General features: G+C 39.6%; 1 protein-coding gene across 1 annotated transcript; it reads left to right on the top strand.

The window, feature by feature from the left end:
* Window positions 1-978: 978 nt before the first annotated feature.
* Window positions 979-18,033, top strand: ttc39b (tetratricopeptide repeat domain 39B). The gene is made up of 19 exons (XM_076085062.1): window positions 979-1,237; window positions 7,696-7,730; window positions 7,939-8,043; window positions 8,281-8,412; window positions 8,601-8,671; window positions 8,776-8,843; window positions 9,267-9,331; window positions 9,969-10,074; window positions 10,498-10,563; window positions 10,713-10,821; window positions 11,026-11,093; window positions 11,275-11,334; window positions 11,516-11,677; window positions 12,251-12,342; window positions 12,596-12,716; window positions 12,901-13,012; window positions 13,613-13,730; window positions 13,847-13,963; window positions 14,133-18,033. Exons 1-19 carry the CDS (start codon window positions 1,199-1,201, stop codon window positions 14,227-14,229), a joined length of 1,743 nt encoding a protein of 580 aa, XP_075941177.1. The 5' UTR covers window positions 979-1,198; the 3' UTR covers window positions 14,230-18,033.
* Window positions 18,034-19,041: the final 1,008 nt, after the last annotated feature.

Below are 19,041 nucleotides of genomic sequence, written 5' to 3'. Positions count from 1 at the left end.
ACCTCTGAGATGTAGTACAGTATAAAGTACATTATGTACCTCTGAGATGTAGTACAGTATAAAGTACATTATGTACCTCTGAGATGTAGTACAGTATAAAGTACATTATGTACCTCTGAGATGTAGTACAGTATAAAGTACATTATGTACCTCAGATGTAGTACAGTATAAAGTACATTATGTACCTCTGAGATGTAGTACAGTATAAAGTACATTATGTACCTCTGAGATGTAGTGAAGTATAAAGTAGCATAACAATGTAAATACTTTAGTAAAGTACAAGTACTTTAAGCGTGTAAGTAGAGGTCCAGTGGAAATGGGCCGTTCTTCATAGTGCGTATACTTTCCGGTTTTGTACTTTTAAGTACATGTTAATATTTATGTATTTTCTTAAGTACATTTTGAATAGTACTTTTGCTGGATACAAACATTTAAATAGGAAAATATTATGAAGTATTTATATATTTTGTGTTTCTAATCGTGTAGAGTTATTTATCATAATATCTGTGATTAGACAGACTCCCTCTCTCTTTCTCTTTCTCTCTGTCTCTCTTTCTCTCTCCTTCCCTCTTTCTCTTTCTCTCTCCCTCTCTCTCTCTCTCTTTCTCTCTCCCTCTCTCTCTCTTTCACTCTCTCTCTGTCTGTCTCTCTCTTTCTCTCTCTCTCTTTCTCTGTCTTTCTCTCTCTCTCTGTCTGTCTCTCTCTTTCTCTCTCCCTCTCTCTCTCTCTCTCTCTCTGTCTCTCTCTTTCTCTCTTTCTCTTTCTCCCTCTCTCTCTCTTTCTCTCTCTCTCTCTGTCCCTCTCCCTCTCCCTCTCTCTGTCCCTCTCTCTGTCTTTCTCTCTCCCTCGCTCTCTCTCTCTCTGTCTCTCTCTCTGTCTCTCCCTCACTCTCTCTGTTTGGGGGCGTGGAACAGGAAACCCCGGAGGTGTGTTTTCAGCTCTCTCCTCTTCGCGGAAGAGAGAGAGAGAGAGAGAGAGAGAGAGAGGGGAGGGGGGCAGAGGGAGAGCGCACGAGCAGAGAGGAAGCAGGACGCACCGGATCACATAACAATCACACTAACGGATCAATCAGTGAGGACTGCTTCTGCACGTGTGTGTGGGCGCGCGTGAGACAGACATGGAACCGAGGTTCTCCTGATAGAGAACCGCAGAGGAACCCAGCGGACCTGAAGGAGGACAGGCACCGGGCGCGCGGAACATGGCCCACGTAGGCAACGGAGCGACCGCAGAGGAGGAGGTGCGAGTCACGCGACACCTCACACACACACATATATGTATATGTATATGTATATATATATATATATATATATATATATATATATATACATCCATACATGTATACAGCTTATATGACGTTCACATATTTGATGCTTATATCAGTGTGTTCCTGTGATGTACTCCACATATATTACTGTAGTACTTGTGTATTTCTACATTTATATTGTCATAATATCATGTATAATAGTTCTATATATTTGTGACATAACCTGCTAAAATACATTTATATATATATATATATATATATATATATATATATATATATATATATATATATATATATATATATTCATACAGTTGCTATTTATAATAACCGTATCTCTTATAATATATCAGGTATGAGGTATAAGTATTTTATAGAGTAATATATATATATATATATATATATATTTACATTTATACAGATGTATTTTGTGATCTTCAGAGTCTCTTCTGATATTCTCATCATGATATACTTTATAATACTAAACTAACTAGTTATTTTCCTCTGCACATACATATATTCGTATAATACTTGTGTATTCATACATGTGTTTATTTATATTCTTTGTTGTATTTAATATAGAGTTTATCTCCTATAATATCATATATAATAGTACTATACTGCCTCTAGTTTGTGACCTACAAGATCCCCCTAAAGTACATTTATATACTTTATAATATACTTTTCTCCAATATATTGTCCTATATTGATTTCATACTTGTGTTCCTATAATAAACTGTATTATTACGTATTCTGTGATATTCCTAGATATCCACACAGTACTTTTTAAATACAACATTTTTTAATAAATTAAACAAAAGGGTAGTTCCAGAAGTACTTTGTCAGAGAACAATACTACAGTCTTATTTAGTCTTAAAGTGTGTATTCTTATATATTCTTATGATTCCCTGAAATGGTTTCTGTAATATCCTACATAGGATATATTTTAAAGTAGTATCACTCCGTTTATACTACAGTATTTTTAAAAATACAAAAGTTTTCACAGTGAAAATCCTCGTTGATATTCATCAGTACGTCAAACATGTATCCAGTGTGGATCAATAATGTCAGCTAGTACAAATACATCGTACTATACTACGAGTATTTACATTTTACTTCATCGTTGTAGATATTGTACTTTTAACTGCTCTACGTATATTTGATTTTAAAAAACAATACAATTAAAATACTATTCAATACTATTAAACAATACTACTAATATACAGAGTAGTACACGAAAATATAGAATAATATAGAAGTACACTTTGAAAGGAGCCGTTCTTCATAATGAATACTTCTATACTTTGAGTACATTTCAGCTGATAATACTATTGTACTTTTACTTAACATGAAATCAGGACTTTTACTCGTAACAGCATATTTTTGGACTGTGGTATTAGTACTTTTACTGCAGTAAAGGATCATACAGTGTTGTACTTTATACTCATAGGTATTGTGTTTATTGTATATCTGTGGTGTGTTATCACCTGTGTGATAGCGTCTCCATGGTTTCACATATTGACCGATGAATGTACTACTCCTTTTGTCCACAGTACTTCATGTGACCTTTGGACACTTACTGTCTTATATTTACATATTTCTCCCTTCTATTGCAGTAAATTATAATAATACATTTTATTTGTACAGCGCTTTAAAAGGTACTCAAAGACACATTACATGGTAAAAACAGAAAGAAAAGAAGTATTTATAATGTAAACAAAATAGACATAACAGTAAGGAACAGCACAAAAACATACATAACTGACTGTACGTTTGTAGTACTCGGCCTTGTGTATACGGACTATTTTGTGTTCCCGCTGTGTATCTATTCATATTTATTAGGGTTTTATATTTATTCATACAGACTGTGAGAATAAATATAAACATACATATTCTACCTGTAGCGTGGTCCATACCTCTTGCTCTCCTAATTTACAGCTTTTAATGCATATTCAGTGACTTCAGGTCTTTCTTTGATCCGGGTAGTGCTTTCTACATATTCTCATTTCTATGGAGACTCTGGGCTGAAGGTCCTGGTCCCCCTGGTCCTCCTGGTCCCCCTGGTCCTCCTGGTCCCCCTGGTCCCCCTGGTCCAGGTGCTTGTTGTATCCACCTGTCTTTAACTGAGCTGATACTTTCAGTTCTCCTGTTTGTGTTTTATGGAAATGACGGCTCAGATTTCAGCCACAGGCTGCACGACAATCACAGGAAGTTTGGATTTCTATCTCTAGAGCTCAACGCTAATTGCGTTTATTCAAATCCAGAAGGAGTAATGATCTGTGGTCAACGTGTCCACATCCTGTCCTGGTGTCATGGCGGCTAACAAGCTCGAACAAGGTTCATTGTGGACATTTTATGTTTTCCAGTAAAGCCTGATGTTCCACCCTGGTTCACATTGTTCAAACTGGGAATGGCCCAGTGCAGCTAAAGTCTGGAGGAGGGTCACATGTGCTTGTTAGGTTCTAAGGATTGGGGTGTGAGGGTTCTGTGCAAATCCAGTCCCTAAAGGACTTTCTAGGGGTTCTAGAGAGGAGGATCTTAAAGGGGTTCTAGCAATGGGTCAGTAGGGTTCAACAGGTCTTTAAAAGAAGGAGTTCAACAGATCTCCATCAGAGGTTCTTTTGGGGGTTCCGTGGATCTGTCCACAGCCTTTGGATGAGTATTTATGTTTTTAAAGGTTCTCGAGGTCCCTGAGGACAATTTATATGTAATGTAGGAGGTTTTAGGGCATCACTAAGGGGTCGCAGGTGCTTCAGGAGGTTCCAGGAAGTCCATGAACGGGTTAGAAGCGTCTCTGAAGAGGTTCAAGATGAGTGTATTTCAGAGGGTTTTTTAAGATGTATGTAGTGGATTTAGAGGTTTCTCAGGGTTCCCTGGAGTTTTCGAAGGTTTGTCCATGAGGAGGTTTTAGAAAAAAGGGTGAAGAGATGGGTCAGTAGGTTAGGTGGATCTGGATTAAAGATCCTTTGGTTTCTCAGGGCCTTCTCCTACTAGGGGTCAGAAAGGTTTTCGACATGGTCCTAGAGGGGTCCGAGCGGGTTCAGGAGGGCCCAAGGTTCCACAGATTATGTAGATGATCTCGATGATTCTGTGGGGCTGTAGAGTCCCCTGATGTTTCAGATGTCTTTGAAGATCCTAAAGGGGTTCAAGAGGGTCCTTTGTGGGTTCAGTGGATGTGTGCAGCTTGTTTAGGAGCATTTGAAGTGGTTCCATGAGACTTCCTTGTGGTTCTAGAGGTCCTTCAGGGGCCCCTTACAGATTTCTGGATGTCCTTGTGGAGGTATAATGGGTCCATCGGTGGCGTAGCAAACTTTAAAGGGACGCAATATGCTTTTTAGGGGTGTTAGAGATCTGTTTTGGGGGTCTAATGGGGTTTAAGGGCCCTGCCCAGCAGATGTAATGGGATGATGTGTTCAGGGTCCGGGTGTTTAGGCCGTCCTGCGTCAAACCTCACCAGTTCATCTCCTCATTTGAGCTCACAGACGCTCCTCTGTCAGCCTAACTCATCACATTACAGAGGAATTTCAGCTGAGTTGGCTTTGAGCTGTGAGGAATGTGTTTATAAAAGACTCTTAAACACAGTGGAAGGTTATCGTGCAGCGTTACTGCTCAGCAACGCACAGTGAACAACACAAACACAAACCATTAACCATGTCTGGGCCTCTCTGTTGTCAGCTGTCCACTGTGTTTGCTAGGACCCTCTTTTCTTTACTAATTCTGAAGTTAAGTAATATGATTTCTGTTATGAATGGAATGCAGATAAAACCCTGAGAATGTATTGATCCTCCATCTTAGCGCTGAGGATTTAAACCCTTACTTCATGACACTCCTTCAGTAGTTAACTCCTGAATCGATCACACCAGCTTCACATGCGTCAATAAATGAGCTCTAGAGCCCTTCTGGAGGTTGCAGAAGTCCTTCAGGAGGTTCTGGTGGTCTGAGGGGGTTTCAGTGCCTCCTGAGGGGGATTTGTTGTCTTTGAGTGGCTTTTACAGGACAGTGATGGCATTCTTCTGGAGGTTTAAAGGATATTCATGTTTTTTTTAAAGGCTCTTCAGGACGATTTATTTGTAATTTAGAAGGTTTTAGGGGTCGCAGGTGTTCCAGGAAGTCCATAAATGGGTTTAGAGGGTCTATGAAGAGGTTCAGAGGTTCTTTTAGATGCTGTGAATGAAGATGTCTTTGAGGAGGTTTTAGAGATCCTTTTGGGTGTTGTCGTTGGGTTGTTTGTGTGTGTCTGTCGGGTAACGGGACACAGTGAGGAGGTCTTGACTAATTGATTAGAAAGCTGCTGCTGTCACTAGAGAGGCTTCTCTGACCTCCACTCAGTGTAACATCATACAGACGTGTTGCTTCTCCCACATCTCCTGTTTTCATCCTGCAAAACACGACGTAGAAAATCCTTCTACTTCTTCATCTAACCCAAGTCTTTAAGAAGCCTCATTCTCCATGATCTGATAGAACATGATGCATTCATGCAGATTAAACCAGTTCAAATCATGCAACACATCCAGAAACATCCGATATCATACTTAAACTACATTGATATACTTTTACTTCAGTAATGTTTGGAATGCAGGACTTTTACTTGTAGTGAAGTATTTTCATGGAGTAGAATCAGTACTTTTTACTGCAGTAAAGTATCTGAATACTTTGTTACACTAAGCAGCTTTTTGTTCATTATAATCCCAAACTTCACCCGTCATGTTGTGTTGTGATATTAATGTTCTGGACTGTCTGGTTCTACAGCATTCATCTGTACTAACACACACACGCACGCACACACACACACACACACACACGCACACACACACACACGCACACACACACACACACACACACACGCACACACGCACACACACACAGCGGGAGCTTATGGTGTTTGTGTGCAGAGAGCTGTGAATGTTGAGAGAGCATCTGTTTGTATGAGAGAGTGTGAAGAGAGGACGAGTGGGCGAGCATCTGTTTGGTTTCACACACTCGTTTGTTTTCCATCTTTACTTCCTCCCATGATCCTTTTCTGCTGACATTGTTCCGTATTTCCCCTTGAGGAACATGAAGTAAACACCTTAAACCTTCGTGGTCGGGTTCTTTGGTTACTCTGCAGCTTCCTTTCTTCAATAATCGATAGTTAAACGATAAAATAAGATTTGTGATTTCCGTCCTTTGTGACCAAAGTCCATCATAAAAACAGCTGATTTTCAGTCCAAAGACACTTTAACGATGATGAAGCAGATAGAATCAGTTGGACCTGATAAGTGACTCAATCATCACAGTCGATACAGACGCTCTCAGGTTTTATCTTCATTATCGTCATTCTGCAACACAGAGACAACAGCAGCTCATCTGCAACAAACACACGACCAACTAAACATTTTTAATTTGCCTCATAATGAATGTCTACAGCAGCAACAGGAGCAACTCTCTGGGAGGACAATATGGCCGACACCATCACACTAAACATCCACAGAGTCCAGCTGCTGTCTGTCTGAGATCGGTTCATATTTAACAGATTTAACTTTAGTAAAGCTCATTTTAAACTTCCTCTCTGTGAAACCTGAACTACAGATTATTTTCTTCTGAACCACAGCCAACGTTTACATGTGAAGCACATAGTTTATAGATGTAGAGCTGGGTCACAGTGGTGGAGCCTGGTCCACTCTGTGGAACACAGTGGGTCGATGAGTGTGTGTGTGTGTGTGTGAGTGTGTGTGTGTGTGTGTGTGTGTATGTGTCTGTGTGTGTGACTGCAGCTGTACTCTATTATGTAAGAAGCCACTGGGCTGCTATTATTAGCTGCTACTGAGACTCCAGAGACTCTGTGTGTGTGTGTGTGTGTGTGTGTGTGTGTGTGTTCACGTGTTGATGCATAATTAGAACATGCGTGGATGTCAGTCTCCTCCTCTGAGTGTGTGTGTGTGTGTGTGTGTGTGTGTGTGTGTGTGTGTGACCTCTATCAGAGCTTTGACTTCATATATGAAGAGAGCTGAACCAATCAGAAGCCTCCACACGTGTCCCACTAGTTATTGTAACTTCATGTTTGGGAGAGTTCCATGTTTAATGGAGTTACATTAGACCTTGACTAAATACATCGATGTGTGTTTGGTTTATGACAGTAGGACTGAACAGATGTCTGTCTGTCTGTCAGGAACAATGAAAACCCTCAGCGCTGAAGAACAAGATAATAACCTGGGAATTAAATATACGTAGTAAAATATATGAAAAAATTAATAAAAACCCAGAGAGTTCAGGGATTACCCTGAAAATGTAAATAATATCATGAGAATTAAATATAAACAATGAAATTATTGAAAAATATAAAAAAACAACCTGAAATAAAAGAAATCAGGAAATACCCTGAAAAGTCTTAAATAATTAGAATAACTTAATGTTTTTGGTTGAAACTAACCAGACTGAGTTTCTGTGGTTTTCAGGACTGCTTTGAGGACGCCTACGACAGAATACCTGCGTGAGTACACGCACACACACACACACGCACACACACACACACACACATACACACACCAGTGTTATAGAAAGTGAGTCATTTCCTGTCAACTTCCTCTCCTCGGCTCTTTCTATCACTTTCACTTTTATTCACTTCCTCTACTGATCGGGAGATTAATATTGCTCGTGTGTGTGTGTGTGTGTGTGTGTGTGTGTGTGTGCGTGTGCAGGGCCTGTCACATGGACCTGCAGACAGCTATACAGGAGACTCAGTGTGCTCTCAATCTGGTCCTCAACGACAAGTTCTCTGAAGCCCTGGATCTCCTCAAGCCATGGTAACCACGGCAACGAGTCTGTGTGTGTGTGTGTGTGTGTGTGTGTTATGTAATACACACTGCAGTGTAGTAGTGTGTATTTGTATTTATCACAATTTGTACTGCAGAGCCTGACTTCTACTAGTACTGATGTTACCACCACTGGTACTACCTGTGTGTGTGTGTGTGTGTGTGTGTGTGTGTGTGTGTGTGTGTGTGCGTGTGTGTGTGTGTGTGTGCGTGTCTGTGTCTGTACAGGCGGAAGGACAGCATGTACCATGCGTTGGGTTACAGCAGCATCCTGGTGATGCAGGCGACGATGACCTTTGACCAAAGAGACATCCAGGCGGCCATGACGACCATCAAGGAGGCGCTCCAGACCTGTCAGAGGTGAGAGGTCATGTGATCCACATCTAGCGCCACCTAATATTTGACTCATGCAAACGACTAAAATTTAAATAAAAAATGTAATTCTTTTCTGCCTCCACACTAGAGCATTTGTTGTAAAATAATAACAGATCATAAATACATGTGGTGACTGAACTTTGGGGATTTTTCCTCCAAACTTGTTTCTGCAGGTTCAGGAAGAAGAACTCGGTGGTCGGCTCTCTGTCCAGTCTGATCAGCAAGCAGTCCAACTTGCAGGAAGGTACAGAACACATGTCCCGCCCCCACACACACACGGTTTGATTGACAGCTAGAGGTAGCACAAAATAGAAGCAGGAAGTCAGTGTTCTGTGTTTGTGTTCACAGAGGAGATGCACGCAGAGATCTGCTACGCTGAGTGTCTGCTGCAGAAAGCCACGCTGACGTTTGTACAGGTCAGCACTGTTTACATGTTTACATGTTTACATATGAATATGTTTGCATGTTTCCCTCTCTCTGTGTCAGTCTAAATATCATAATTGCCTTTTGGAAGAACTCACCACTGTCTCATTTTGATAATCATTCAAGATTAAAAGCAGAATGATGGTCAAGATCTGTGCATCAGAGACCGATATAAATACATTTCAATCAGTAAGACCGACAACAGTTAACAAAGTAAATACCCAGAGACACTCAGAGCAGAGATACGAGAGCTGTTTGACTCCACAAGCCTACTACGTTCATGTGATGAATGATATAAAATGATGCCATAACACATCCAGATAAACAGGGTAACTAGTCTAATAAGGGTTATAAGGCTTTTAGCTAATTAATTCAAATGTAACAGAATCCTCTTTGTCTCTCCGTCTCTCTTCCAGGATGAAAACATGATCAGTTTCATCAAAGGAGGCATAAAGATCCGAAGCAGCTACCAAATCTACAAGTGAGTGACTGTTTCAACCCATAATCTACTTATTTGATTCATTAATTATTGTGCCTCGCGAAACAAAAATCTGCTCATTAAATTATATATTGAATTCAATTTTCTAAACATCAGTAATGATCATAACTACAAAATATTCCTTTATTTTCAGAATCTAGCCCTTTAAATGATACTTTGTTTACATGCTGCCACTGTTGTTATGGGAAAAAACAACACGCAAATGTAATTATTTTCTGTTTAGTAAATGCAAGGGGGAAGTCTGGGATATGTCAATAATAACATTGACTTTGATTCATTGCTACAAACACTGCAGCGCTCCATCATACAGCAGCAATGCCCCCTAGTGGAAACTGGGACAATAGCAACATCCAGCGTTCTAGAAGGATAGAATAGAATGTATTTTTTTGTGCTGTAATGGAAATTTGGTTTTAATAGGATTCAACGGGGACATTTTTGTACTTAAAAGTCTGAGCATCTGTATTTTGCCGACACAATTGTTCTAGACTTATTATCAGAGCTTGAATTTAACTTTTAAAATGATTAAAAATGTTTGTTGTGACGAACGTCTCTCAGTATAAATACGATCGTGATTCTCTACTTTCCTGATTGTGACGTCGTGTTCGATGTTGTCCAATAGGGATTGTCAGAATTCGCTGAATGCCACTCAGAACCTGGGCGGCCAGTCAGATGCGTTCAGGCAGTTTGAGGGCGGAGTCAAGCTAGGCATCGGATCCTTCAACCTGGTGGGTGTTCAGAGAGATGTTCACTGGGTTTGTTTTATTACACGTTAAACAATGAAAATAATCAAATGTATTTGTTGAGTGGTTTTCATTTTTCTCAAAGACACTTAACTCACGTTAAAGTTGACTAAAATGTGTCATTTCTAAGCTTTCGGTTACATCGTGTTGTGTAACATTTTGTAACACTAGTTTATAATTTACTGGTAATTGGGTCAGTTAGTGAGGGATCCTCACGTTAACACTTCCTTTTCTGTCGATTGTTTTTTTTGCCAAAATTAGGTGTATGTCATCGGCGTATTGGCGAATCACAGATATAAATAGACTCACAGATACAGTATAAAATGCACCTATTGGCTGATTGAAAGTGTCATGATTTAATAGTTTATTTGATTGTGATTTCATAGTGTTTTCTGTTTCTCTTTCCAGATGTTGTCTCTCCTCCCTCAGAGGATTTTGAGGTTGTTGGAGTTCATCGGATTCTCAGGAAACAGGGCGAGTACAACCCCTTTAAAAGTGAACCAAATATCTGTTTGTAGAGTTTATAGAAACTTTACAGGCAGCTGTGAAAGTCTCTTGTTTTGTAAAACATGGCAGTCTTTGTGAACAATATTAATAATGATCCTGTATCTGTGTGTCTGCAGAGGTTTGGTTTGTCTCAGCTGAGAGATGGAGCCTCCAGTCACAGTTTGCGGTCGATTCTCTGCGCTCTGACTCTGCTCTTCTACAACACATATGTGTCACTGATACTTGGTAGGAAAACAAACATTTAGCTATTTTTCCATAGATATAGAACACTTCACCTGTTCCACATATCTTGAGCCTTCTTGGGGCAGGTACTCCATCCCAAATCTGTGGAGTATAAGTTGCAGAAACTCTGGTCCACAGGTAGTTTTCATGCCTCTTGTGAATGACATTATGGCGGAAGATAACGGGGTTGATTTTGTGTTGGATCAGGAACCGGAGAGGGGAACCTGGTGGAGGCTGAAGCTCTGCTGGAGCCGTACCAACAGAAATACCCCAAAGTAAGCCACAAATATGCACAAAGTGTCATTCTGCAGAAAGATTTGACGGATATGTTTTAATTTCAACTGTAAAAAAGAAAACTGATTGTTAAAAACTAAAAGTTCTGCAGTGATTATCTTATGACATATGTTTAACTTCAAATCAATAAACTAAAACCTACATCGTGTGTGTTTCTTTCAGGGCTCCATCATTCTGTTCTACTCTGCTCGTATCCTCACGCTGAGAGGAAACTTCGAGAAGGTCTGAAACACAACGATTTTTGATGATATATTCCCTCACCTCAACCGTATTAAACATTAACCTTAAAACAAAGTCTGAACCCTCAAAGAGCTCTTTGAAGAAGAGCCTTTTTATGAAAATATATCTACTAGTCTTCATCCTCCAAACATGTCTTATATATAGCTCATGGTGTGTGTTTCAGGCCCGGGCGAGGTACGAGGAGTGCATCAGCAGCCAGCAGGAGTGGAAGCAGATCCACCACCTGTGTTACTGGGAGCTGATGTGGAACCACTCCTACCAGCAGGAGTGGCAGCAGGCGTACCAGTACGCCGACCTGCTGTGCAAGGAGAGCCGCTGGTCCAAGGTAAAAGAATACACATGAATAATAATAATAATGATAACTTTATTTATATAGCACCTTTAAAAACAGAGTTTACAAAGTGCTTTGACAGACAAAGCAGCAAAAGCAAGACAATAATAATAATAACAGAAAGCTCAGTGAGACAGTCGATATGATAAAAGTAAACTAATAAATAAAATAAAACAGAAAAGCGACGACATCACATAAAACCCAGTCTGTTAAAAATGTGTTTTAAGAAGTGATTTAAAAGAGATTACTGATTCTGCGAATATATCCATTAAGCTTTCCTCTTCAAAAACATTTAACACGTTAAGACGTTTTTCTTGCAGTATAGTTGGCTACCTCCATGTGTTCCCAGCTGTGCTTAATTTGAGCGTCAATATTTGTAATCAAAGTTTATTCTGTTTAAGGTTTATTCTGACCGGATTACTGAAAATCAAAGTGCTTTCATCAGGGCACCATAGGCTCAATCACCATAGTGTTACCTTATTCTGCAGTAGATAGTTATTTAACAGACATTTATTGAAATTAAATATACGTAAATGAAATCCCATCTTTGCTTTTTACCCTCTCCAGGCAATCTATGTGTACCAGAAGGCGGCCATCCTCAGTATGATGTCAGAGGAGGAGGTGAAGAAGACGGGGGAGGACATCATGGAGCTCTTTAGGTCAGTCTGCCTCATTAAAACATTAATAATTAATCCACACGGTATCATCTGATCTCTGAGGGAAATACATCGTGGAGTAGAAATGGAAATAAAGTGGGAACATTATTTCCAATCCTTTGTTCTTAACAGGACAGTTTGAGAGTTAAGACTCCAGTTTTAGGTCAAAGGTAACGGGGGAGGGGATGTATGATGTTGTTGTGGGTCCTAACAAGTGTATAAGTACAATACAAAGTGTATTCATGTTTGTGTGCAGGCAGGTGGAGGGGCTGAAACAACGCCTGGCGGGGAAGTCGATTCCAACAGAGAAATTCGCCGTGAGGAAGTCGAGACGCTACAAAGCTGCTAACGTCGTCCCCCTGATCATCCCCGCCCTGGTAAACTCATATATACTACTGCCAAAAAAACACACGTACACACATTTAGTTTATTGAGTTATTTTAAGTCTGGGGTGTGGAAGAGAGAGTTCTAAATGATCAGCCACGTCTCTGATTGGCTGTCATTAGATGTACTGTGAATAAGAGAAATATCTGGTGACATTTCTTCTCTCTGTCTCTGTAGGAGATGATGTACGTTTGGAACGGTTTCACCATCGTCGGGAAGAGAGCCGACAGCACCGAGGCCCTGCTGGTTACCATAGAGACGGCTGAGGAACAGCTTCGCAGCGATCCCAGTGAGTTCAAAGAACACCGTTCCACAGGGTTCCGTCCTCGGCCCACTTTCCTCCAATTTATACTGAATACAAATGAGCAGAATAGTGTTGTTGTTGTTAGATGTATGCAGACGATGCTGTTGTATATTTATCCGTTAGAGCTGTTTCTGTTGTCTCAGCACTTAAAATCCACAGCAGCGTGGTTTCAAAACAAAATGTCTTCAATGTGTGCAGTTCATTTGCACGTCGATATATTTTTCCGCACTGTTTTTTATCCCGAGTACCTTCAAACATAACGTGAGTAAATACATTATGAGTTGTGCGTATACTTATGAGAATTATGAAAGAACACTAAGACGGCAAACTTTATTGCGCCTTTCAACCATTCTTTGCCTTTCACAATAAAAGCCCGAGACATATGAACTGCGTAAGTGTTTCCCAGAGGCTCAAGTTCACTCAACTCAATAAAATAGCTTCCAGTAACTTCATTTTCACTCTAAACATTAAGAAAGCTGTCAGTAAGTTACATTTAAAGATGAATGGATTAATGTGTCTAAATAAGCCTTTTCTTTTATCTACTGTTGCTCAGTGAACTAACTACGGCTCATGTGTCTCCTTCAGGCCCCTCAGAGTTTCATCCAGACGACAGCTGCCTGGTCCAGATGTTGAAGGGACTCTGTCTGAAACACCTGGGCAGGTTACTGCAGGCCGAGCTCTGCTTCACGCAGGTCCTGTCCAGGTAACACCCACAGACAGACATGCAGACAGACATGCAGACAGACATGCAGACAGACAGGTTCAGGTCTATCAGGTCTGTCTTTATCTAAGATGAATCTTCCTCTCTGTGTGTTTCAGTGAGAGTCGTATCAGATACGATCACTACTTGATTCCCTTCACTCTCTATGAGTTGGGTCTGCTGTACAAACAACAGGGAGACTTCACCAAGGCCACCACAAGCATCGAAAACGCCAAGTAAGTTCACTACATACAGTATCTATAAAATGTACCTCATAATATACAGAGTCACTCATACTAGTTTGAAGTTAGAATATTGTCACTTAAAAAGTGCCACAGGAGGTCTTTGAGGAAAAAGAAGCAAGTACAACATTTACATTTATTCATTTAATTAAATTTTCACCAGGACGAACTACAAAGACTACTCCATGGAGAGCAGACTGCACTTCAGGATCCACGCGGCCCTCAACAGCCTCAAAGGATCCCCGGTTGGCACCCCATAATACTCAGAAACACACCTCGGACCAGTGTCGTGAATCTGAAGTGCGTCGGGGGTTTGATGTCCACCAGGACTCTCTCATTCTCCATTGCTTGCTACCTTATATTATATTTGTATGTGTCCTTATTTATTATTATTATAATTTTTTTAAATTGTGTGGACAGATGAGATTATTCAAGCTTCCCATCAATACTAAGATTTGATTGCTAGAAGCCAAATGTCAAATTAATCAACTCACTACAGAAGTTATCGATGGCTCCTTTGTGAGTAAGGAGACAAGGACACACTTTGAGGGCTCGTTCATTCAGACACTTCATCTTTGGATTGCTGCAACAAAGCTGCACTTTTTGATTTAAAAGCACTAATTAAATAGAGGTTTAAACTTTAAAACCACAAGGAGAAACATGGAGACAACCTCCAGTTCTGAACAGTGAGGCTTTAAAGCTGCATTCTCTCTAGTGTCCACCAGGGGGCGACTCCTCTGGTTGTATAGAAGTCTATCAGAAAATGACTCTACTTCTCTCTTGATTTATTACCTCAGTAAACATTGTAAACATGAGTTTATGGTCTCAATCTCTAGTTTCAAGTCTTCTTCACTACAGCATAATGTTCATTTAGTACATTATGGTCCATTTAGAGTCAAACAGACCATAAAGCAGGGGATGCTTTAGGGCGGGGCTACACGGTGATTGACAGGTCTCTCCCAGAGACGTATACGGCGTCTCTACGTCACTCCTCCTCAGTCCAGATATGGTCACTTCCTGTTCACTGGTTGCAGAAAAAACAAGATGGCGACGGCCAAATCAGCTGTTTCAATTGATCTCTTTTCACCTGTTGCAGTTTGCTTCAGTCTGTCTGTCTGAACGGGCCTTTAAATCAAATCCTTACTGTTCCTCAAAGCTACCAAACAAATCCTCGTCTTTAACTGCTCATAATTTTGTATAAAGTTACTTCTTTGTATATATTTTTTTGGGATAGAATCATAAATACTGACGGAGTGCGTTGGTGTGAACTCACAGTAGATATCTACGCTTTATATTTTCTTTACTTTACCTCGTTTGATTTTCCTGCACACAAACGTGCACTCGCAATCGAAGCCTTCTCACCAACCGTGGCTTACACACACACACACACACACACACACACACAGCTTGCACATACTGGGCAATACGCACTCTGACCAGAGAAACAGACACACACAAGCGGCTGTAAACGCACACATTTAGCAGCAATATGAAATAACGTTGTGCTGTTCGTCAACTTTCTGTCAGTCTGTGTGTGTGTCCGTCTTTTCAACTGTAGTTTCACTTGTAGTTCTCAGAAATGGAATACAATATTAATATTTCTTTAGTGTATAAATTACCTGAAGATAATAATTGTTGTGTTTTCGTTATTGTTAAATCAAGTTTTCTCGTTGCCCATCGTAGATCTCCCACATGTTCGAACACTCGGGAGGAGTTTCAGTTGGTTGCAATCTGCAGCTTCACCACTAGATGGCGCCAGATTCTACACACTGCTCCTTTAAGTGTCAAACGAAACGCTAATCATCCAAAGTCAGCGCTGTCATTTCAGCTTATCGGTCAACAGTGCGAATTTGCAGAAATGTTACTCTCCTTGAAAAATTACTGCAGATTTTATCCCTTCATACAATCTTTCTCCAACATGAAACTACTTTATATGCTACTTTTCTTTACTTTTTGTTTTCTGGCTGAGATAAATCAAAGAATGCAGCTTCAGAATGAAACAAGGGTGAGATTAATGTTCTTTTTCAAGGCAGGTTGATTGTTTCTGCTTTTGTTTAGTTGTATTCTGTTACACAACGTACATTCAGCAACATACATGAAGAGCAGTTTATTAAGTCTTTATTCATGTACTTAAACATTTTTTAAAAGCACAAATCCATTATCTCCAATCACCAAAAGTAAAAGGACGTACCTTTTATTTCACAACCTGTTCACATTTGGCTTTGAGTTGTTTAATTTCAAATTATTTATACAATATATTAACACAATGATTATTTAATATATCTATATCACTTAAAGGTACACTGGTTTTATTCCAGGTGGATTTGGGGCTTGAATGGATGAAAAAAACAGCTTTCCTCCAATATTACATTTTATTTTAATTAAATTTTTAATATTCAGCCCCGAACAACAAATAAATTGCAAAGTTGCAACTGGAATAAAAGAGTGGTAACAATAATGAATGTATCAACCTAAAGACCAAATTATACGTGTGTCTCGCTCTACGTGTCTTTTGTTTTTCCTCGTGTATTTTTGTGCCTTTATATCGTGAGATTTTTGTTTTGTGTGCTTGTGTGATCGGAAACTCGCGAACAACTTAACTCACCAAGTGCAGTAAATATTCAGGAGTCGACAACAGTTTAACTGAAGAGACCAGAGTCGTCTATATAAAAAACGTGGCTAACGCTAGAAAACTGCCGGTGGCTAATGTTGCTAATGAAACAAGCTTTTGCTTCTGGAAGAACAAAAGTGAACTCAGTGAATATTATAAATAAAGCAACAATTGTTAATGTCAGTTTTGCTACGATTGATCCATCAAATTGTGGTGTTTTAGCATCGCACCGCTAGCTTATGCTACAGTATTAGCATGATGCCTGTTAGGCTAGTAAATTGTACCTACTAGCGTGGTATGTATTAAATTATTAGCATCATCACTCAACATTACTCTGAGAAATAAGGGTTCCAACCAGGAGGGCTGAGGTTCTATCCAGAACTATTTGCTTCTGAAGATGCCTTTTTAGAAGAAAGAGTTTTTAAAGGGGTTCTTTGTGAGATTAAGACTTCCACTAAGAACCTTCTTCATCCGAAGAACCCTTGGAACTAAAGTGGTTGTCGGTAGAACCTCCTGGGTGGGTTTACGGTGAAACCCCTGGTATATGAAGTCTTCTTAGTAGAACCCCCTGGGTGAGGTTTAGAGGAAACACTTGGAATATGAGATGGTTCTCGGTAGAACCCCCTGTATGAGTCCTAGATTAAACCCTTGGAATATAAAATGGTTCTTAGTAGAACCTCCTGGTGGGTTCTTGTTTGCACCCTTAGAAGGTGCAAAAGGTTCTGGATAAAACCCCCAGGGAGGGGTTTTGGGGGTGGAACCATTTAACCATAAGAGGGTCCTCTGTAGAACCTCTCATTTCTGGGTGAAACCTTTCACAGATGGTTCTAGGTATAACCCTTTATGTCGGGTTTTAGGTAGAACCCTCTGAAAGGGTTCCTAGTGGAACCTTTATAAAAGTTTCCACCAGGAACCAAAAAGAGATTCTCCAATGAGGATAAGCTGAAGAACCCTCTGTGGTTCTAGTTAGCAGCTTTATTTCTAAGAGTGTGCGCTAATATTGAGTCAGAGCTAAACGTGTGTTTTTCTGAAGAACAAATATCTTTTAACAATATTTATTACGGTTCTGAAGGTACTTCCAGAATCCTTGAAGACTTAAAATACATTTATTTACATGTTCCCTTTTCCAAACATATTAATATATCTCATTAATGTCACGATGAAGACTCTAAATCCAGGATGTTTGAACATCCTTCTCATTGTCACAGCCTCTCTCTATTGAAGGCTTTGGTTCAGTTTGTCATGTCAGCGCTTCTTTGTGTCTCTGTGTGTTTAAACTGTAATTGTTAATCAGGTTTTCTATATGATGCATGTTATATATTATATTTAATGTTTTTCTTTCTAGTATAAGGACATTACTGTATGTGCTTTACAGCAGGAAGCGTTATGACCAAATATATGCGGTTATAGATGATGATCCACGTGGTGCAATAAAATGACAATGTAAAACTAATTGTTTATTTCTGTTTGTGTCTGTTTGTGTCTCTTTAGACTTTATTATACATACCCCAGGTGAATAGGGTTCTAAGATTTAAACAAATCGATATCACCATGAAACTTCCTCAGCTGACTACTTACATCAAGACAATTATTTTTTATATTGCAAGATTTCTGAAACATTAAGTTTAAATATGCAAATGAGTCATTAACTTATTAGATATGTGGTCATTTGCATACATTTCCAGAACATAAATCTGAACTTTGAATGAAGTCAGGTTCAAAATTATTGTTTCATTTTGTTGACATATTAGAGTCAAAGCAATTCAAAGCAATTTAAAGCATGGGCTCTGTCTGCTGTGTGTAGATCTAATAATGTACAGTTAATCAAATATTTTATATATTTCTGTTATCAAAAAACGCGGTTTGTACCTGCTTCATTACGAAGTTGCTTTGAATTATTGCTACTGTTATTAATGTTGGTTAATCTGAATAAAATGAATAAACAAACAACACACACAGTCTGTACCTCGTATTCATTCATCTTACTGATCATGTGTGTGTGTAGCGGGAGGGTTGGGTTATGTTTGTGGTTGTGTGTACATGCAGGAAAATCCAGAATTCTGACTGCCTCACAGATAAGTACACAATGATTTTGAAACTTTCTTTTTTATTGATACAGTGTTGAACATTAACTTATTTGTACCTCCATCCATTTATTCTGTCCCGGCATGCACAGTGCACTTCCCAGCAGACATTTTGACTTGTCATAGTAGGAAAAGCACAGGTGTTATTACGAAAGTTATTGATGTCTCTGCTTTATTAAACATCCATGTCCCCATAAACCATGACAGTGTGACAGTGAGCCAGCATGTGCATTAGCAGCACGTGTCAAAATGTCTCCTGTGAAAAAAGGGTGCTTAAAACATTGGAGTCTCCAATTCATCTGACCTGCTTTTTGTTGAGCCTATAGAATGAAACACACACAGCCAGCCAGGTCAGGTTCAGACCACGACCTTTTGTA

This window comes from Anarhichas minor, unplaced genomic scaffold (assembly GCF_050575085.1).
Source record: "Anarhichas minor isolate MPS153535 unplaced genomic scaffold, ASM5057508v1 ptg000137l, whole genome shotgun sequence".
NCBI classification, from domain to species: Eukaryota; Metazoa; Chordata; class Actinopteri; order Perciformes; family Anarhichadidae; genus Anarhichas; species Anarhichas minor.
This window is presented reverse-complemented; position numbering and strand designations above follow the sequence as displayed.